Genomic DNA, 22,437 nt, shown 5'->3' on the forward strand with positions numbered 1-22,437 from the left:
TAAAAATGCATGCTCATGCACACCTCCACACAGCAACGTACTGTATGCAGGCATGCACACACACATGTATGCCTGCAAGTATTCAGGCATACAAACACCTCTAAAAGGGTCCCTTACATTGTGACATTTCGAATTTCATTTAAATCCATGAGGGATTATAACGCTGTCGTCAGGAAGGAAGAGAGTAAAACGCTCATGGAATCCATTCGTTTTTAATGTGGAAAGGACCATCTAAGATGAACTGATGGATGGATGGAGGGATGGATGGAGAAAAGGAGGGATGGATTGAGGGGAGTGTGGTCAGTGACGGTCATAGTGAACTAGGGGCATATAAAGAGACATCACAACACAAGCTGTAGATTAAATTAATCTCCCATTTTCGCCCCCCCATAGTGGGTTTCCCTCAATCTCGGTTCTGTGCTGTCCTAAAAAATAAAAATATAGAACTGGAACAGCAGGAGTCCGAGGCAAAATAATCATCATGTTAAAATGCTGTGAGATATAAAAAATACCAAAAAATTTAGATTCAGCGCTAGAGCAAGTTAACAAGTTGAGTTGTAAGGGAAACACAAGCAAGGGCCAGACAAGGGCCTGTCCCCAGGAGACCCCTGCCCTGGGTTTACAGTAAACATCTATCCAATGACACAGAACTCAGATCTATGTGCTGAGCACTGTTTGCCCTCTCTCGTGGGATGTAACAATTAAAATCTTGAACGTTGAACCCGGTGCCCAACCCACGACAGCATCCCATTTAACCCACCCAAATTCCTCACATGGGTTCCATATTATTCTTTTTTAAATATTTTTTAACTTTCCCCTCACCTACATTTGTAGATATCTGCATCCTACAGAAGTGCTACAGTTCCAAATAGAACCAAAGTTTGCCACCCTATATTGCACATCTTGAACGCCACCTGTCAACAGGCTGGTTCAGTCTCTGTCCCTGGCTGGTGGCGTTTTGGATTGAGGACTGTTGGCACGGTCTCCAGTTCCATGTATAGATCCCTCTGGACTTGGATTGGATCATTGGTTTTTCATCTGGCGGAGTTGGTTTCTCTCTTGAAGCAGGTCCGAAACCGCCGAACGGATGGCGTCGGCCTGTGGATCGTCAGGCTCTTTCTCCAAGTAGAGACTGAAGTGGCGTACGCTGCAAGTCAGCAGGGTGTCTGGGTCGTGGCCGCTGTGACCTGAGCGGAGGAGCCTCTCACAGGCCAGTGCCAGGTTCTTATCCCAATTGGGAGGGTAGTCGGGCTGGGCCTCCACGATCTCCTTGTACAGCTGCATGGCAGAAACATGCACATCGCACGGACACACATGCAGACACGAACACACAGAGGCAGATGTTATCCAATACTCCCCAACGCCTGACAGCTAGAAGCGAGATCTAAAAGTGAGCAGGTTGATCCTGGTGAATTATGTTTGCGTTTGTGTGTTAAGGGCAGACTCACGGTGTAAGAGAGCTCAAAGAGGCGAGCCTTCACATCTCCCTGCATCCTCTCTGCCAGGTCAAACAGAAAGAAAGGCGTCTTCATCCTGAAACAAAGCACGCAGCACTCAGGGCTAAGTGCTGGATGGATGAGCCATGCAGATTCACGCTCTCTGACGCACCAGTCCAATAGAGTGGTTTATGTAGATTCTGGCAGCAAGCAGAAAGCACATGCAGATGCTCTACCGCACAAGACTGGTTTATGGAGATGTTGTGTAGCGGGCCGGTGGTTAGTGTGCGTCGTGACACAGCTTCTATCTGCCTGCTATGGTATACGACCCCCCTGCTCTAAAGAGAGCAGAGAGGCTGCTAGCAGTATCAGAGAGAAATAAAAATACCAACGTACCTGGCTTGCCACATCTCCTCGTTAGCAACGTGCTCCCAGGACGCAGGATGGAAACTGTGCAGACACACACAGAGGGAAATGAAAAGATATTGTTATCTAAACAGCTACAGGCTTTGCCTTGTGCAGAGTTCCACTGATTATAAATGATTATTCACGTAGGTGCATGTAGTAAACAGTATATAGAGTACACACTATACTGTAAACACTGTATATATACAGATGAGATTAACTAGGCAACCATATCCCATAGATAACAAGGGCTATGAGCATTATAGCATTCCACAATTTAAGGTTACCACGTAAACCCTATAATATACCTTGTTGTAAGTTAAATTGTGAAAATAGCAACGAGCTTGTAGATCTGCTTTCCACCGAATATTTGACTATCTTTGCCAAATGCCAGCCCATCATTGCCCAGGAAAGGGACACTGGGGATCATGTGTTTAATAATTTGATTATTTTCTGCAGTGTTATTCCCTAAAGAAGACATTTCCATGTCCGAAAAGTTGGTTTTCATTTAAATAAATGCTGCATCGTGGGTACGAGTGCACTGTCTTTTCTTTACATTAATAATTAGATTAACATTAATATTAACTAGGAAATGTCCCAGAAAATTAGGGAGTTAGCTGAGAACCGGGCAGGTGTTGCTGGCAGGTAGCAGATTGTTTTTCCCGCTCCGTTTTGGTTCGTTTGCACCCGGTTAAAACCCAGTTACTCGAGAATTCTACCACAACTTTCAAAGGAACCATGTTTGGCAGCAGAGTTTGACATTGTGAATTCCTTCACAATGTCCTGTTCAGCATACAGCAGCACTTTAAGCTTGCGCCGACTGGTCAGCTGCCAGCCACTGCCTTATCACGTTCTCAGACCTTTTATATACAGTATATGTAATGTATATAGATCAACTCTGTATTCGCTTCATGAGCAACCAAATGATTACAGTATTCAACAATACCAGCCAGCATATATTAGACATGGACTAAACCACAGCACAGCAGCCACCCCCCCCACCCCCAACCCCATTTTTGTTGCCCATAAACACTTGACCTCTTCTTCAAAAGAATATTTTAACAGGGTTGCTGAGCTAATATTTTGCTTGTGGGCATCGGCGGACACGCTTGTAGTGAGGGCGAGGGGAATAATGTCACAGTATTCAGTCGTGGGTATCTGAAGTGAAGGAGGGGCTGCTGCCGGCGCGCACAGCAGACATAATATGGGAGCTTTGACTAATTCCACTTTTGACACAGTTATTGACAAAAAGCAATAAGAAACTCATTATGCTTCATCTTGAGTCTCATTCCGAATGGCCCGAGAGCATAATGTCTTTGCTCTGGTTTAATTCACAAAGAATCAAAATCATGGTGAACAGAGGGAAAACGTCACTGGAGAAATGACCAGAGACCACATAGAGATGTTTATTCATGGTATTTATTATGTATTTCTTTGTTACTATTTATGATATTTATGCTTTTTTGTTGATGATGATGATGACACTGAATATGAATAGTGTGACAACATATATACAATGTCCATGTCCTGTCTATAACTCAATAATTCCTGTCTCTCTAAAAAAAAAAAAAAAGAGTTTTTCAAACAAAGAAAGCTAAGATGGTAAAAGTGTTTGTGTGTGTATGTGTGTGTGTGTGTGTGTGTGTGTGTGTGTGTGTGTGTTAAGAGTTAAGATCTGTTTATTTGACAGGGACCGTGCTCATTAATGGACATGTCAGTTTTCACTTCAATGTAAATGAGCCAGAGTTAGCCCGCCGTGGGCTAATTTTCATCTGTAGTCCCTGGACCCCCATTGGTGGTGATCAACCCCCCCAATCCAACCCTTGATGCTGAGTGCCAAGCAGGGAGGCATTGGGTCCCATTTTTATAGTCTTTGGTATGACCCGGCCGGGGAATTGAACCCCCGACCTCCCAGTCTCAGGGCGGACACTCTAACCACAAGGCCACTGAGCTGGTCAGACAGACAGACAGACAGACAGACAGACAGACAGACAGACAGACAGACAGACAGACAGGATCCCCATTGGTGGTGGTGATCAACCCCCCCAATCCAACCCTTGATGCTGAGTGCCAAGCAGGGAGGCATTGGGTCCCATTTTTATAGTCTTTGGTATGACCCGGCCGGGGAATTGAACCCCCGACCTCCCAGTCTCAGGGCGGACACTCTAACCACAAGGCCACTGAGCTGGTGATATATGTGTGTGTGTGTGTGTGTGTGTGTGTGCGTGTGTGTACCTGTTGTGTGGTTCGCTCCAGTTGTAGATGCCACGCGTGTGCTGGGCCCACTCTTCAGGATTGAACTGCCTCTGGGCGGGCACTAGGTGGTCACACACGCCCAGGGGCCAGCGAGTGTAGCTTTGTGCCCAGCTGGAGTCCCCGCCTGGTAGCCCAATGCAGGCAAACACGGCCCTCCTGCACACACACACACACGCGCACACACACACACAGGCCAGGTTCTCACAGCGCTCAAAGAGGCCAGGACCACAGGAGGTAAAACACCCACATCTATCTCCCTTAAAACACTTCCCTCTCTCAGCCCAGGTGACAGCTGATAACCGACCAGGTATTCATCTCACATCCCAACACTTGCCACTTGCCCACTAGCCTCCCTGCTCCTCTCCACTGCTGTGGGCCCTCGGGGTTAATCCCACAGGTCAGTGTTGCCCCTCTGGGAGACAGACAGCATTGGCCTGGCAAATACTGCCCCCTGGTGGGCTTGGTATTAACAGGTCTCCTGTTTTAATGCGGGGCCTCTGTTCCTCCCTGCAGTGAGTGGCGAGAGCAGTCCTATCTGCCTGGAAAGCGTTTAAGCAAATCGAGTAGATTAGTCCGCACTTGTACAGTTCATCAGACTCCTCTCACGGCAGCAACAGTTCTATGGGCTTATCTCTGCCCTGCACTCACTGCTGTATCGGGCCGTTCCACTGTTCTCCACCTCATTATATCACACGCACTCTTTCAGTCACTCCATTGTAGCCCTCCTCATTCACTCTTCTCTTCGTCTCACAGCTTTCTATTCATCCACCCAGGCCATCTCTTTGTTCTCTCCACTCCCTCTCTCTCTCTCTAACCATCTCTCTCTCTCTCTGTGTCACTGTATCTTACTGTAAGTTGTGGGAGAGGAACCGCTCCAGACTGAAGGTGTCCTTCTTCTCGGGGTTGACCGGGTCCCACCAGCGACCCGGGTAGTGGACCCCCAGGTGATGCCGCCCCAGTTTGGCCACGTACCAGCTGTAGGTCATCATCTGGATAGATCAGAGGGTAGAGAGACTTAACTCAGTTTCACTTAACACTACTGACAACCATTTTCCAAAGCAGACTGTGGGTTGCTAGATTCGAATCTTTGGAATCCACTCATTTCAACATGCTGTGCAAATTTCCTTGAAGGGAACACTAAATATTAATGCTATGACTGTTGTTGTCCAAATTGTACTTGCATTGCATTTAATGCATTGTAAAGCTGCAACCCATAACTTATTTTAATGAATAAAACATGATTTAACCAATGTGTATCTGCAGTGGTTGTAGGAGGTCTCTCTACTCTTCCACTGAGAAAAGTAAACCCTGTGTCAGATAGGACACATACTGGTTGACAGGTGGCACTGCCTGAAGCGCATAAGCGCAATATCTCCCCTGGCCTGCATTTAAAACCTATATATGTCCTTGATCGGAGTCCGGCAGGGGTTTATACTAGGCCCCCTCCTACTTTCCCAAATCTCTTTGCTTAATACTCATCCCAGAGTAATGATGCTAGGGGTCATGTGTTTAAAAGTTCCAAGGTTGTACTTTATTGTTATGTCTTCAGACACTGCAGTGGTATATATAAACATAAAAAACAGCAAAACAACAAAAACAGCACATCTAAAGATAAAATAATAAGTAATAATAAGTCATAATGACGTAGGAAAGAGAGTGCAAAAGGCAAAAGAGCAAAGATGAGGAAGCTTCAGGTAAAATGGTGTGGTATTCAACCTTCATGGAAATGCTTTTTCCCCAGATGTCTGCCAGCACTAATTTTTCCTCTCACAGTGAGACTATCATGGCCCCCGGCCTTATTTAGCCCTACATTATATAGAGGCACACGGTGCATATTGTGTCAGGGGGTTTGTCAACACCAATTTTGCTAGTTAGACAGCACATTAACTGGTCACAAAGCCTGGTGCACGGCACTAAGAGGTTGCATTATTAAGCCTCTAAATTAGTCATACTGTATGTGTGTTCTAGGGCGCTACATTAATGTCTTCTCCCATTCCTATAGGCTTCTCCCATTCCTATGTGCCTATAGAGAAAGCTATAGGCACATTTCTATTTAGAGACACAAACCATTTTCTGCTGTGGAAAAGTGTAATTGTGGGACCATCTAGTAGTATTAAGAGAGACACATCCGTAATATTTTCATTTCCAATTTTGACAAAACAACATTACAGATATTGCTTAAAAGACAATAAAGACACTAATTCTCAATTATGTTCTTCTTCATTTTAACCACCAATTAAAGCATGACAGACCCATGTGAGTCCCATATGTCCTTGTGTCGAAGAAGCTCTATGGATATTGAGGACGCGGATAAAGAAAGCCAGGAGGCTATGTTTACATGACATTCTTACAGGATGAGAGGTATTTGAAGATATTAAATAATACAGTGTAGGCTGATATTAATTGAAATAAATGCATCTATTTTTTTATCTCCTTCTCTCCCCCACTCTCTCCTTATCACTCGTCTCTGTGAAGGAAAATTAGCATTTACCCAATATCATATATTAGATATTCATATACTGTATGTTCAATAATACTTTTTTGAATCTCTAAAAGGAGTCCTATCATCTAACATTGTGATATGAGTTAAATTGGGTGGATTTTGATTTTGCGATCAGTGTGCACGCATTGTGAACCCACCTGAGTGCATTATAATCCCAATACCGGTAATTAGTTATATTAACAGAAATATCTACGCCGTCACTGAACTGTAGTTAATATTAACTAAAAGCTGGTCTGTGCATCAGCTAGCAGTGTGCACTGTTTTCTCCAGACCACACCTCATTTTAAGACTAACCATGGGTGCTAAGTAGGAGCAAGATAATGTGGGTGCTGGGCTATAACTTATAAATGGCAACTGTACTGTTTGGGAAATAGTAATGACAGTTACCCAGTGCCACTTTGTGCCGGGCAGAAGACAGGGCCCTATAATGTGCCAATGATATTGTTTATATACAAATCAGTGTATTCAAAGACATGGTATGAATGCAAAGTGCTGCTGACCTCCTGGTCGACCAGTCGTACATCAGGCCGCACTGCCTGGCAGTAGTGCAGATAGCGCAAGGAGTTTCCTGGCAGGTCTCCTCTGGTGAGAATGATGGAATCAGCCGGGACGGAGGCCAAAACCTCTCTGCCGAACCGCTCCACCACACTGTTACTGCTCTGATCACAGTCCCTAGATGACCACACACGACACACACACAAACATTTTACCGTGCTTGTCGCGATAATAAATTGACAATTTATTATTCGAATGTAGACAGCCGTTTTTAAAAGGAAGGGATAAAGCATTTGTGCTCTAAAATATTTTAAAGTATCTGGTTCAGTTCACTCATAGAGAAACTAGCAACATGTTTGAATAAATAACAAGTTTTCTTCAGCCAAAATAATATCTTTGTAAATATGCTCTTAAAAGTAGATGAACACATTTATGTACAATAACACATACCATTATAATGTAAAATTATTTATAACTGGAAGAGTCCAATGTCTACACACAAATATGACACAAACAGATATCACCAGTGACCCAAGTTTGCATAAGAAAATGTACGGTTTCATTGACAGTACAGTTCCCTGGTACACTGTCAACTAAAAGGATACACCCAAAAAAGCCTATGGCTTGTTTCAATTGAGGAACTCATAACATTGAATGAAAGACAGAACACAGTACTATGCAGAAGATATAATCAAAAAACTGTCTCAAACCCACGGTTTGAACACTGCTGACTTACAGTATGGCTGAATGCTTCCTCACTCCCCACGTAACTGCATGTGCGTGTGTGTGTTTGTGTATAGCTTTCAAGGTTCTCTGAGGGTAAGTTGTCAGCCCCTCAGCATCATGCCTATCTAATCATGGGTGAGACATGTGTGATGGGTCTGTGTGATGTGTCTGACAACACAGGCCATGCTCTCCTCTTGATCAAAGCCGCTCAGTGATGGCTGTCTGGCGCTCCCCGGCTCTGCACTAGTGTAATCTGCCTCCTCGGACGGCTAACATCTCAGCTGAGCACCGCAAAGGGAATCTATGTGCTAACCGTGGCTCTCTTTAGCCTCTACCATGGGGCGAGCACAGAGAAACCTGACACGTGGAGTTCAGGCCTCGAGTTTGAAGTGCAGAGGAGAAACAAATCGCGTTGACTCAGGGAAAAGTTATGCACAGGGATTTTAGAAGGAGGCTAGAAATCAAGGTCTACTCTACAGAGAAAGAGAGTCTCATATATTTATTTCCTTTAAGTCAGCCATAGAGAGGGTTGGGTGTGCAGCAAATAAACCGCAAGAGGTAGTTTTTCTGTATTTATGTATGTATGTATTTACTATTTACAAGAATCACATGGAAAAAGCAATGTGTGACACTTGCTCCATTGGAAAGCATTACCTCTAATCAGTTAAATGTTGTGGTAGTCAGTTTCTGCTTTCTTTTCTTGGAGATAGGAGCTTGTATAGAAACAGGAAGATGAGGCTAGAGAGGGGGGAAGACGTGGAATCAAACCAGAGACGTTGCAACAACAGTATATGGTTGCTGTGCAAACCCTTCAGCTACCGGTGCGCCCCAAAACATCACAGGTTAAACTGAATAAATGCCTCCTTTGCTTTTTTCTGTGAGATATATACAGTACATATCGTCATGGTCGGGTGGAAACCTTGTATGTCCAAAACCGTTTGTTTATTTATTTATTAATTTATCATTTTTAAAATGATTTAAACTAGTGAAAACAGACGATCTACAAGCACACCACGCCTTGCGGTGCCAGGCGTTGTGTGCTTGTAGATCTGCTGTTTTCACTACTTTTGTGCGACGGCCTTGTGTGATGAAGCAGGGCTTTGCTTTGCGAAAAGATTTACACATTTGAAACTTGGAGATACGAGGTTGCTGCCCGACAGTGACGATATATACTGTATATTTTGAAAGCAGCGACTTTGGTTGTTTGAGCGGCAATGAGCGCAAAACCTTCCTAACCTCAATGATCACACGGAGCAACAAAAAAGTAACAAATATCACACGCACATCAAAGTCTGAGGAAGAGCTTTATGCTCGAAAGAACCCAGCTGCAATAAATGTCCTTTGGGACATTTACATCCCTCCAAAAGCAGTGTCCTACTCTGTTCCCACAGTGCTCACCTATGGTTGGAGTGTATCATGTGTGCCAACAGAGCCAACGTGAGAAACCAGGCACTGGTCTTCCACAGCCGGCCACAACCCAGCCGCTTCTCCAGCCCAGTTTGTGTTAAACTCAGCCCAAGGCCAGCAAGCACACACACCACAGCATCACTCTGTATCCAGAAACGCTCAACCTGCAAGGAGCCGGCAACAAACGAACACACGCATGCACGCACGCCACACACACAGACAAACACTTTAACTCAGCAAGCGGATGTGATGTGTAAACCCAAGGGCCCCTTGGAGCATGTGGTTCCCTTTGACAACTTAAAACTCTCTAGACCACTGTTTCCCAAACACCCAATTGTGGGTCGCAGACTTTTATGGGTCCCTTTATTTTTGGTTTCCTACAATTTGTTCTTAATTATTATTATTTCAATTCATTTTCAATAAACATTCCCTAAAAAGAGATTTATTTTCATGAATTAAAAACAAAATGCAATGATTTCTTTCAGTAATTTCATGAAGAAATCAAATAAATTCCATAAATTAGAACAGAAATCTCTTAAGAAGTAGTGAAAATAGCTGATGTACAAACTGTGAGCTTGTAGATCTGCTGTTTTCAATAGTTTGGGTCCTGGGCATGTCTAATTTCTCTTTTGGGTCTTGAGCTAAAAAGTTTGGGAACCACTGTTCTAGACTATAGTAATCTGGACCAAGCTCACAAGCTTGGAGTAGGGATGGGACGATATGAACATTTCATATCACGATTATTGTGACAAAAGAAATCGTGATTTACGATATTATCGCGATAATCAAAATACTGTACATTATCCTGGGGCGGAACATTTGCCAATTACCAATTTACCAATCATAGAGGGTTTACGTAAGTGGTACCGGATATGCAGCTCGGCAAATAAAAGGTGAGTTGATCCCAGTGCATGACGATATCACAATAAATTAAATCTCCACGATGCGATTATCGTGAGGGTTTTTTACCACGATAAATGATAATATCGCGTATCGTCCCATCCCTAGCTTGGAGATCCTATATTTTAGTTTCCACCATAAGGTGGATGCTGGAGTTGACGTGGTTAAACCCTCATAGCTCACCACTCCCAGCAGTAGGGGTCTGCTGATGTCCAGGTTGGCTCTCCATGCGAAGAACAGCGAGTAGACAAACAGCATGATGGTCAACAGCCAGGACACAGCACAACACCGCCTAGGACAACATTCACCATGAGATCAAATTACATTTTTGACGTATGTCTATATACGGTAACTGTATGTTAATTCAGTAATTAATTCAGTAGTAATAAAGCCATCTTTGTTTTGAATTTAATCTATGAAAAAATTAAGGGATATGGCATGCACAAGCCAACAGCAGGTGTGTATATACCCCAGTCTGCTTAGAAGTGCATGACTGATTATCTAACGCTGAGTGAGTCATAATGTATTTGGTGCCAACCACTGCATCATCACAAACACATTATAGCGTAGCTTTTAAAATTAATGTCCACACTAACCAGACAGCGCACGCATGTGTGTCCGCAAGCACCTGTGTGTGTGCGCGTGCGTGCAGTCAGGTTTATTTAAGTGCACCCCAGGGGGCGGGCCTTGTTCCTAGGTTTTCTGCAAGTCCTTATCAGTGCCCCCCCCCCTACAGACCCCAGCAAAGACACTACTAGAACGAATGAGTGGATCACATAAGCATTGTAGTGGGCAGTGTGACAGCTGGGAGCCGTGGTCGTCTTTGTATTCCGTTTTCTAAGATCAGCATGTGACGGTGGGTTTCCTTCAAAGTCTCTCACTCAGAGGGATTAGAATTTTGGGTTCAAGTGGCTGGTGCAAAGCGTGTGAGTGACAGAGTGTGTGTGTGTGTGTGTGTGTGTGTGTGTGTGTGTGTGTGTGTGTGTGTGAGAGAGACAGACAGACAGGGTTCGATGTCTTTCGCATACTGCCAAGCTTGTCTTACCTGTCTAAGGAGGAGAGGAGTATGCCGGTCCCAGCCAGCACCAGAACAGGGATGGAAAGATCTGTGAGGCAGTGGTCCAGTTGAGCCCTGATTCATTCATGCACGCACGCACCCACACACACACACACACACACACACACACACACTCCTATGATGGACATCGAGGACCAAGCTCTGTACAACCCCACTTTTCCGCAGCTGCCAGACTCAAGGACACCAATTAGTAAATGCCCTTCTAAAACGCCCATCCATCCCACAAACTCCTAGAACTGCGGGCTACCCCCTTTCAATCAGGCTGACGGGTGCCAGCGACACCACACACACACACACACACACACACACACACACACTGCAACTCCCTCCCCCCCGCATTGCCTGTCAGTCACAGAGCACTTTTGCAGAGCAGAGAGAGAGAGAGATAGTTCCCTGCCTCTTCCTTAATACCCATCTCTATTTGACAGCTTATTGAGTCTCTATCTCTCTCTCAATGTACACTAAATGTGTGGATGTGCTGAACCGTTGCCTGCGTCAGTGTGTGTGTGTGTGTGTGTGTGTGTGTGTGTGTGTGTGTGTGTGTGTGTGTGTGTGTGTGTGTGTGTGTGTGTGTGTGTGTGTGTGTGTGATTGAGAGAGAGAGAGCGTGTGCGCGTATGACTATGTCAGCTTCACGAGCGGGTTTACGTATCCAGTGTGACACGCCTGTCATGTTCGTCTCTCGTGCCCGTCATGAAGGTGTGCTTGTCCGTCAACCAGCGGGGGCTATGGGAAAGGGGGCGGGGAGGGGCTGGAGCTAGTAGTGGGGGGTCTTAAGATGAACGCCCCCACTCTCCATCCCGTCAGCTGGAGAGAGATACAGAGAGTGGGATGACTGTAGCAGAGGCGGGTGGGTGGGCGGTGGGGGGAATGGGGTGGAGGTGGAAGAAGGGTAGGGGTGGGGTGAGGTGGTGGTTTGTTGGAGAAGAGAAATACATCTTTTCTAGCTATATTGCAGTGTCTGTCATCACAGCTTGTCACGCTTAAATAGCAGAGCTGAGTGATCATTTCAAACTGCTGGAGAAACAGAACACAGATTTGGCCATCTAAGCAGGTTCCGTTCTGCTTTGATGGAAAGAGAGAGACAGAGACAGAGACAGAGAGAGAGAGAGAGAGAGAGAGAGAGAGAGAGAGAGAGAGAGAGAGAGAGAGAGAGAGAGAGAGAGAGAGAGCAGAATGGGATGGAAGAACAAAAGCTGCCAGGTAGAGGAGGAAGAGGAGGCAGGCTCTGGAACTGACTGACTGTGCAAACTAGTGGATCAGTTTGCATATGGTTAAAACCTCTCTGTGTAGAACACCAGAAAGGGGAAAACACTGCACTGTTGAGTATATTCTAACGTCGACATCTGTGACATGATGGGCAAACCCTGTACAGTAGGAGCCGGAACAAGACTTTGTTGCACGTCTGTGTTGTGCACCAAAAATAGCCAATCTTCAAGTTCAACAGAGTACAAATCAAGAATAAGGTCAATCTGGGCCTTGATTACATTGGCATAACTGTGTAAAGGGCTCAAGTTTATGTAAGAGTCAATGACAAAAGGGTAGAAAAGTCCAAGTAACACAGTAAAAATACTCAGCGTTAACCCAAATGGACCCCCGTAGCTGTCAACTGGTATACTCACTGCAGCATCATGGTCAGGTTCACTGAGGTCTCCGTCTTTGCCTGTGTCAAAAAGGGAGAGGACAAATAACGATTATTAGGCAAACCGAATATATATGACTAAATACAATGAAATTCCCTTCATTGTCATCGCAGGTGCATATGCGCATGTGCGCATGTGCGCGTGTGTGCTCGTGTGTGCTCGTGTGTGCGTCAGTACCAGGCTGAAGGTGCCATATTCAGCCCTCAGAAGGTGGGTCAGTAGGCCAGACAGGGTGGTCTGGTCCCCCCAGCTCCAACGGGCCGTGTTGAGGTACGAGGAGATGGGAAGGTAGACGTAGGGCAGGAACCCCCCCAGGAAGCATGCACCCAATGACACCAGCCCACACACAGACAGCTCCTGTCAAAGTCACACAGAAAGGGATTAGCATGCTACAGTAACATGCTAACGGTGATGGTGGCAGCAGCAGCGGAATGGAATACATTAAGGGGGGGTCAGAACCTACACTGTGAGAGCTTTTTCTATTAATTAGCATGCCAACATATTAACAGTGGCAGCAGTCATACTAGAATGGAGTACAGTAGGGGACATAAGACTTTACTCTTAAGCCCCGTGCACACTGGGCCGATCCCGGGGCCGATTCCCCCGGGGCCGATTGTCGGGATGATCCCCGGGAAAATCGTTCGGTCGGCCCCGGAATCGGTCTTCACTCTGAACGGTACCCCGACACGAACGGATTATGTTAATTAGTTTTTTATGACATCGGGACTCGTCGGGAGCGCTCACGATAATATCAAAAAAGCTTGATATTGTCGGGTCATCGGGTAGGAATCCTTTACAATTAATGTCGTCTGAATGAGCCCACGGGATTGCTTCAGATTATATGAAGCCAGCTCTTCCCTTTTTTTTAGGCTGCGCAGAGTGTACACCTCACAATAGAATAGCTTCACTTTTATTATTATTATTACCTAGGCCTACTTACTTTTTACTTTAGCCTACTTTCTCCCTAAAATGTTGTAATCACTTGTTCAAAAAGCCTATAGCGTTCTTTTTTTTCCTTTTTTTTTTCTTCTGCGCAGTCATTTGGCGGAGTTGAAGTTCTCTTCTGCTCTATCTTGCTATATAGACATAGCCTATGCTCATGTCTGTGTAATGTCTGGCTGGTTGCTGGTTAAAATGGTGGTTGATGCTACTATGCCACATTATTCATATAATGTAATACTCAAGAGACATTCCATTGCATTCCTTTATTTTTTTTTTACTTTTACGCGCGGGCTGCGGGCACGTCATTGCGTCTCTCGTGCTGTCAGTTTGTTCATTGGTCCTCAAAGAGGACCGCCAGTCCTTGGGGAGTTCCAGGGGGTCCCCAGCTAAATGATATTGAGGAACCTAGGCCTGTCCCTATTCTATATGCATGGATGAGGTGGTGGGACAGTAAAAAAAAAGCGAGAGGGTTAAACTTTTTTTTTTCTGCGACTGCACGCACACAACGGCGAGGTTTGGACATTCATAATTGCTATTAGCTGATTAAGCTCATGTCTGTTTAATGTCTGGCTGGTTGCCGTTAAAATGCTGGTTGATGCTATATGCCACATTATTATTCATATAATGTCATCATACTCAAAGTCAGAGAGACATACATTCCTTGGGATTTTTTTTCTTCTTTTTTACTACGTGTGGTCTTTTTTCTTGTTCTGTTTGGTGTTGTACAACTCATTAACACCACGCAATTTAGGCTATTGTTCAAATATCATTCCCACGTAATATTACAGTGCACACAGGATTATTTGGTCATCAAAATGCGCAGCATGGTTAATGTTCCCAAAATAACAGATCTGTTCTCTGCAACTTGACAGTGTATGGAACCAAGTGAACCCTACAGGTAAATGTTCCTTTTTGGACAGTTGATTGAAGGCTTGGATGAGGCAATGGATTGGAGATGCGACACTCTCATTGCACACTGCTAAAGTTTGCGTACAAACCGCAACATTCCAGAAGAGTGGCAGTGATGGAGACTGTAATCTTTTAAAATATGTATAGTGAATGAAATCATACTGGACGACTGCATTATTATGCCCTTCTTAACTATGCGTAAAAGGTAGGCTATACAATTTACACCGGCTACCAGAGGAGCGAGACGCGCGCTGGGATCCTTTCCACTTTAAACTTTTATCACAGATGCAATATCTGTTCTTATTTTTATAGTTAACTTAATATCTAGGAGTCATGCAGAGCCAGATGTCTCGCTTGCTTGCTTGTCGGAAATGGAAGACATAGGCTACAAGTACAACACAAGATCAAAATGTCGTGAGCGCTAATATTTCAACACGCATGATTATGAATTATGAAACCAAATGTAGCCATACGGCGGTTTCATTTTACGCCCTCAAGAAGATTAATAGGGTCCATTTGGTTACCATCTCCATCATTAAAGCTGGGAATCACCTGGGACACCCTCATTGTCAAAACATTAAACAAATGGCAATTAAACTGACGTTAGATAGCGAATATATTTGTTTAATTTCGTCATTTTAATATTATAAAATCACAACCCATTTCCTGCCCTCAAGAAGATTAATATAGGGTCCATTTGGTTACCATCTCCATCATTAAGCTCCCGATCCACAGGTTGAGAACCACTGCACTTGTCTACAGTACAGTATGTTGTCACTACCTGTAGGCCTACTAGCTACCTTCTTTATACACTATTATGGAGAGGTAGTTCACATTTTTAATGGAGAGGTAAAATGTCCTCCAATTCTGGAATGACCCATTTTGGTTACAACAATATATTCATTATTTATTTATATTGGTCGGACGGCAAAGCCCATGGGACCTTCCGCGATCCCACGTTGGCTCGGGAACCATATAGTTTGAGAACCACTGCCCCTTTCAGATGCAATATCTGACTTAATAGGCTACCTAGTCATGCAGACAAACTTTTTGAAAATTTGTTTTACTCCAGTCAGCTGTTGCAGCGACCACCAGCTGGAACTGATGCGCTAATTATTGATCTGACCTAGTTTGTAGCGCACTACATCGTTCAAGTTCAAACTCTCTCGCATGCTCACAAGACGCTCACATCACAACATGTCGCTTTGATGTCATTCAGAATGTAATGGGCAATTTCCTATTGATCAGATACACACCTGAAAGCATTCACGCTGATGAACAGTTAATTTGAGCAGTGATGGAAAAAGTACTCCCATTCTTTACTTAAGTAAAAGTATCAATACTGCATTATAGCTACAAATATGTCACAGACAGAGAGAGAGGGAGAGAGAGAGAGAGAGAGAGAGAGAGAGAGAGAGAGAGAGAGAGACTCTTATAGCGAATATATTTGTTTAATTTCGCCGTTTTATAATATTTAATTGGCAGCACTGATGAAAGCACCATGCGTGCCTTGTAGAGAGGCTGCGCAAAAAAAGAAAAGGAAAAAAAAAGCAGTTGATGACCAGCGCGCGACGGAGCTGTCATTTGATGCATATTGCAATAGTATTTTGTAGGCCTACACTGTAAAGAGTTGAAGGGGGAGACCTTGAAATGTTCGAGAAACACAGAATCCACAACGCCAATATTTATTATAATGTAAATACAAATATTGGAGTTGCCCACAATCTGCACCATTCCAGAAGAGTGCGGGGATGGAGAGACTAGAGAATCTCCTGAAAGACGGACGGAATGTAAAGTAGCCTAACTGAAATCATACTGGAAAGTAGGCAATTTCAAACGCAGTTTCTTTTTTCTTGTTTTGTTTGGTGTTGCACTGCGGGACTCATTGAATATGCGAACAGAAGGTAATAAAATGGATTTGGGAGCATAGCCTAATTACAATGCTTGTCTCATAAAAAACAATATATATGTTATAGTTGAAGGGCAAATACACGTTATACACAGTAGTATGGTCGGCAATGTGCGAGCCCATGGCACCTTCTGCGACCCCAAGTTGGGTCGGGACACATAGTTTGAGAACCGCTGCCACTTTGTCTTTCCGTGGAGGCTGGAGCCTTGTTTCTTTATTCAATCAACTGCCAGAAAAAATAAAATTAAACTTTTTCCCCACTCAACTCTGGCCCGAGATCGCTAGGGGTGGTCATCCAGGATATCTGGCTCAATTGAAAAGGTATCAGATATTTCACTGGCACAGCGGGATATACCGGGCCCGAATTCAAGGCAGAGGATCGCTGTCGTTTGAAATGAACACCGATAAACCCCCGGGCACGAGATCTGATCTGATGCAATATCGCATTTCGTCTGCGTGGGCCCTTACCCTGTGAGAGTAAAGTCGGTAGAGCACCCATGGAACAACGACCAGTACATACAGTACTAGAGTGTGCTGGTTACATAGCCCCAATCCACAACACAGCGCCCCCCAGTGAGCCACCTGGAATAGGACACAGAATAATTGTTAATCAGGGGTAAATACACACTAAAATAAAATATTAGCCAAACTGATCACTGAGTCATGATTACAGAAAATTGTTCATTTAAAAAAAGACCATACCATTGTAATTTTCTTCTAACCATTAGCAAAGATTGCCCCAGTCTTCAATAATTCATTTTTTACAGAATTTTTGCCTACATTTTGAAACATCATGTGTCAGTCACATTTTTATATTCCATTCGGATTGGCTATGACATTCAACGTTTAGGGTAGGGGCCGTTTTGAAATGGTTTTACTGAGCAGATTTTACAGAGCACCCGATCGGATCACCTGATCTGCTCCAAATCTTTATCACACATTGATTGATATCATTATCATTGATATCAATACACCTGGAAATAGGTGTTGTGTTTCAAACACAATTTTTTGCTTAAAGAGTAATTTTAATTATACAGTTATTTTGAAAAATCAGGTGCATTCAATGAAAATGGACGAATTATGTAAAACAATTAACTCATTCGTAGTTTACTGCCGAGGAGCCCGAAGATTTTTCTATGTGTTTCACTGCTGGCTTCTCCTACCTGTTAACGCGGGCGCTCATCCAGTTCCCATCGTGCGTGATCGGACACCTCTATGCATCGTGTGTTCGCGTATTCAGCTTCTCAAATCCTTTTAAATTTTTTCAATTGATCAATAAGTTCTCCGTCTGTAAGCCGCGGTGTTTACACAGAAAGCTAACGGGCCAAAATAGAGGACGGACCATCCGCTTCCGGTTTACGGCCTCAATGTTAATCGGTCCGCTCAATAATGTGTAGAAACCGATCCCGGAGCATTCGTTCCGGCCTATTTTAGTTCCGCTTCGATAAATTATTTATTTTTAATTAAAGCTTATTAAATCTTCGGGTTCCTCGGGCATGGCAGGGAAGGGGTACAAAGGGGTATTTTTTTGGCAGAGGTTGAGTTAAGCAATTTTGGGGGCGAAATGATTTGTGTAACCTTTATGCCAGATACTGACAATGACATCTACTAACACTGCTATGGTCCTTTAAAAGTGGCTAGAGAGGTACAGTATGAGGTGCTGGTTACCTTGTTCCTCTGTGAGGTGCTTTCAGAAGAATGGAAAGTGGCAGTCAAAGAGAAGAGCAGACCAACTAAGACGTTGTTGAGGGTGAAGACCTCCGCCACCATGGACCACTGCCAGCTGAGTCTGGACACCGCAAACACCCCTCCAGCCAGCACTGCTCCTGGGCCTGGGCCAGACAACCTGAGGTTAGGTAGAGGGAGCAGTGAGCTGAAGTAAAGCCTAGAAAAGTCACACCCAACTAGGGATGGGATATGAACATTTCATGTAGCGATTATTGTGACAAAATAAATCGCGTTTTACGATATTATCGTGATAATCAAAATCCATTATTGTGGGGCCAAAACATTGCAGATCTACAAGCTGCGACACGTTGTGAGCAAGGAGATTGGCTATTTTTTGCCAAGGACATTTGATAGAGAGAAAAAAAGACTGTATCAAGTACGTATATTATGAGTACCTTTTACCAATTATAGAGGGTTTAAGTGGTACGGGATATGCAGCTTGGCAAATAAAAGGTGAATTGATCCCAGTGCATGATGGAGGACAATATCACGATAAATTAAATCTCCACGATACGATTAGTGCAAGTGTTTATCACGATAAACGATAATATCGCTTAGCGTCCCATCCCTATACCCAACTTGAGAAATACTTTCAAACTCAAGTCCCCTCCATAATATTTGCCCTGCCTGCAGCAAGGCATGTTAGGGTATTGCAATCGCTCCTGTGTGTCTGTAAACAAAATAATTTGGAGAATAACTAAAAACCTGGTAATGATCAGAAGAATGCCTCGAAGGGATGATTATGTTTGGAGTGAAACTTACATAACTGATCATATCTCAGGAACGGAGAGATGTAGAAAGATGAGATTGTATGTGTGGATGGACAGATTCCTTCAGAAATCATTTTATCGGCCAAGTAAAGTATGTTAAAGTACGACTTCACCACTTTTCAACCTATCTTCATATAAGTGGTCGTCACTAATGTTCACAATAAAATAGAAAACATTTTTCTAGTCTGTCTCTCTCAGTTCAGAAACCCACCTACCAGTGACCTCATCATGCACAGACGGTTAACATGGCGGCGAAACTGTGTAGTAACAGTGATGTCAGCATGCAGACGGTCAGACGGACAACAGACAGATATTCACTAAATTAATAATTATTAATAGTTAATAGACAGTTGCATGTTCATAATGGGTGATCTCCACAATAATCTGTTTTCTTGTACCATTAATCACTAAAACTTTGCTTATGAATAAAAAGTAAATACTTAACCTTGACATGACTTTTATACCACTTTGCAATTGCAACCCATATTTCCAACATTATTTGATGCATATTTGAAACCAAAGATGACATTAACAACCCTTGTTATCTTTTATTCACAATCAGTGCAACTTAACATTGTAGGGACACTATCTGAGCACAATCTTTTAAAATGTGACCCGCATTTGCCATCCCTGAAACTCACTGTCCCACTCTCATGGGTCGCACTGGTGCTGGCGTATGATGAGAACTCTGTATAGCACCCGCTTGATCTCTAGCAGACTGGCACAGAAAACCACCGTAGTGGAGATAGCACTTTATCCTTGGCTTCTTAAAATATGTGTGCACAAAAGCACCCCCCCCCCTCTCTCTCCTGTACTGTCTCCATCTCTTTAGTAGTAATTGAAGCAAACTTGGGATAATCTGTCATATGCTAAGACCCACCACTTACTAAAACGAGAGACAGAAGGGGGAGGGGAGAGAGAGAGAGAGAGAGAGAGATGGAGAGAGCGAGAGAGAGGGTGGGGACAAACTACGAAGAGTGGAAGGGTAAGAAAAGGAGGAGAACGGCACAGAGGAGAGGAGTGTGCGTAGTGAGGGGGTTGAGAGGGGGATAGTAAGGATGGAGGATGAAACGAAGAGAAAAGGAAGAAGGGAAGTTGAAGAAGGGGGGGGGGGGGGGGGTTCAGCGGGTGTTGAGGGGTGGGGGGGGGGGGGGGGGGGCAGCCCGGTCCCCGGCATGCTGGCTCTGAAATATATGAGCTGGGCTCGACAATTAGGGGAAGTCAGGCGGTATGGCCCTCTCCACCATTGTGTGGAGTGGCTTAGAGTCCTCATCAGCCTATCAGCTAACTGACAGGCAGAGAGCTGCTCTATTCAGCGGCGCAGATACAAGCTGCAGGCCAAACGACTGCCAGCTCCCTCATGACCCCACAATCCCTCGCCGGTGACAGCTTCAAGCTCCATAGCAAATTAGGCGCTCTCACATTACAATCGCGGAAGACAGATTCCATTAACGGTATCTGAAATTGAGTAGAGAGCAGGCCCGTTATCAGACCTGACTCATAAGCACCGCCATTAATCACGAGGCATGATACCATTTATACATTTCCAGCTCTCTGCCTGCTGCTGTGATAGTCGGCCACAAAAGGCCTGATGAGACTTAGGCGAGGGGGAACAATGGAGCTTTCTGAGGAAACCGCAGTAAATCAGGAAAAAAACGGCGAGAGAGGAGAGAGAGAGAAGGAAAAAAACTTGCATGCTGACTACTTCCCCATTTTTAGTGGGTTTTCTCTTTCCTACCCTTTATTTCCTCTGTGTTCTCTGTGAGCTTCAAGCGTGGTGTATGTGTGCATGCGTGTGTGTGTGTGTGTGTGTGTGTGTGTGTGTGTGTGTGTGTGTGTGTGTGTGTGTGTGTGTGTGTGTGTTGGGGTGCTGATGGGGTGTCTAGCAGTGGGTCTTAATAAGAGATAGCAGCGTCTTTCTCCCCCGTGCCGCTTCAGGAATTAGTAGTAACTTGCACGAAGGGTGGAATATGTATGTGTGTGTGTGTGTGTGTGTGTGTGTGTGTGTGTGTGTGTGTCTGTGTGTGTGTGTGTGTGTGTGTGTGTGTGTGTGTGTGTGTGTGTGGAGGGGGGTGCAGGGGGTGAAATGGGGACTTTTGTAGAGGTGCAGAGACCCCCCATACCCTCAAATCTACCCCCCTTGCATGACAATTAACCCCCAGCTCATACGCTTAGCAGGGGGGCTGGTTTCAGGCTAGCGCAGGGTGCCGAGCACCACTGGGGGTCCACGGACGACGAGGATATTTAACCAATTCTGCTGTGGCTTCTGAAGCCCCGTCTGACAGCCAAGACTTGTCACACACACACACAAACGTGCGCACACACAGCCGCACACACAAACCCCTCTTCTCCAACTTGTCTATTCCTCCTTAGTGGCTGCCACATCTCTCTATTAGAGCCTGTCAGCCAGTGATGTGTGTACACTGTATGCTGTGCAAATGACCTGTATGTCTGCAAAAGACCACCTGGGTCCGCAGTCAGCCACTGAGCCTCTCCCATCGCTCATTCCTCCCCGTCTCGCTGCTCCCATGGCAGGCAGATAAAAGCAGGAAAAGACTCTGACACCGTTTGTGGCCATGTTCCCCGTTATCTCAACTTGACGCGGTGCAGGATGCTGGTGTGTGCTGTAATGTTGTGGCTCTGTGACAATGGCCGCGTGGCTGAGACGTGGCAGGAGAGGAACATGGCTGACAACTAAACTATTCCATCCTGAACTGATCCCCCCCCCCCCCCCCCCAAGCCCACCCCACTGCCAAAATGTGTCCATGCCATCACTTGGGTAATTAACTGCATGACAAAGGAATGCATGCAGCGAATAATATGCACATGAATCACACTTTACAGTAAGTAAAGTGTGATTCATTTCATACAGGGAAATCAACAATCCAAATAGTTGCGGAAGAATAATTCCTAGATTTGTTAATTAAAAATTCACTGAGAATTTACCAGAAAATAATGCAAAATAAATAAATAAAATAGAAATAAATGTAATTTCTAAATAAATGGTAAGGATGAGTTCAAAGCAGAGGAAACCAACCAACCTCCAGGGAGGTGAAATAATAAAATGAGCCCAGATACAGCCATGTCCTCCGCAAGGACACAGGAACGGCTTGATCACTTTGATGTGTCAAAGCCGAACCTGCCTCGTCTACCCCCCTCAGTTCTACAACATGCGGCCAGAACTAGACAACAGTGCACACACACACACACAAAAAGCCAACACCAGCACTCTGTGGTGAATGGAGCATCACAATGGAGCTGGCCAGGGGACTCGCTGTCACACAACCACCCCAGGGGACCAGACAAAGCCACAGCTGTGCCATCACAGATC

The 22,437-nt window shown here is 44.7% G+C and overlaps 1 protein-coding gene across 1 annotated transcript in view; it reads right to left on the bottom strand.

Annotated features, from left to right (window-relative positions):
• Positions 1-786: 786 nt before the first annotated feature.
• Positions 787-22,437, bottom strand: part of tmem260 (transmembrane protein 260) — a gene marked incomplete at its 5' end in the record, with an annotated part of 40,428 nt that continues 18,777 nt past the window's right edge. The window contains 13 exons of the mRNA XM_080750905.1: positions 787-1,278; positions 1,449-1,533; positions 1,833-1,886; positions 4,077-4,253; positions 4,947-5,086; positions 7,101-7,272; positions 9,220-9,392; positions 10,312-10,420; positions 11,174-11,260; positions 12,828-12,868; positions 13,026-13,205; positions 17,077-17,190; positions 18,277-18,454. Coding sequence (XP_080607031.1) covers positions 1,024-1,278; positions 1,449-1,533; positions 1,833-1,886; positions 4,077-4,253; positions 4,947-5,086; positions 7,101-7,272; positions 9,220-9,392; positions 10,312-10,420; positions 11,174-11,260; positions 12,828-12,868; positions 13,026-13,205; positions 17,077-17,190; positions 18,277-18,454 — 1,765 coding nt within the window. The 3' untranslated portion in view covers positions 787-1,023. The remainder of the gene's footprint in view (positions 1,279-1,448; positions 1,534-1,832; positions 1,887-4,076; positions 4,254-4,946; positions 5,087-7,100; positions 7,273-9,219; positions 9,393-10,311; positions 10,421-11,173; positions 11,261-12,827; positions 12,869-13,025; positions 13,206-17,076; positions 17,191-18,276; positions 18,455-22,437) is intronic.

The sequence above is a fragment of the Nannobrachium achirus genome, assembly GCF_963921795.1.
Source record: "Nannobrachium achirus genome assembly, chromosome: 20".
Lineage (NCBI taxonomy): Eukaryota > Metazoa > Chordata > Actinopteri > Myctophiformes > Myctophidae > Nannobrachium > Nannobrachium achirus.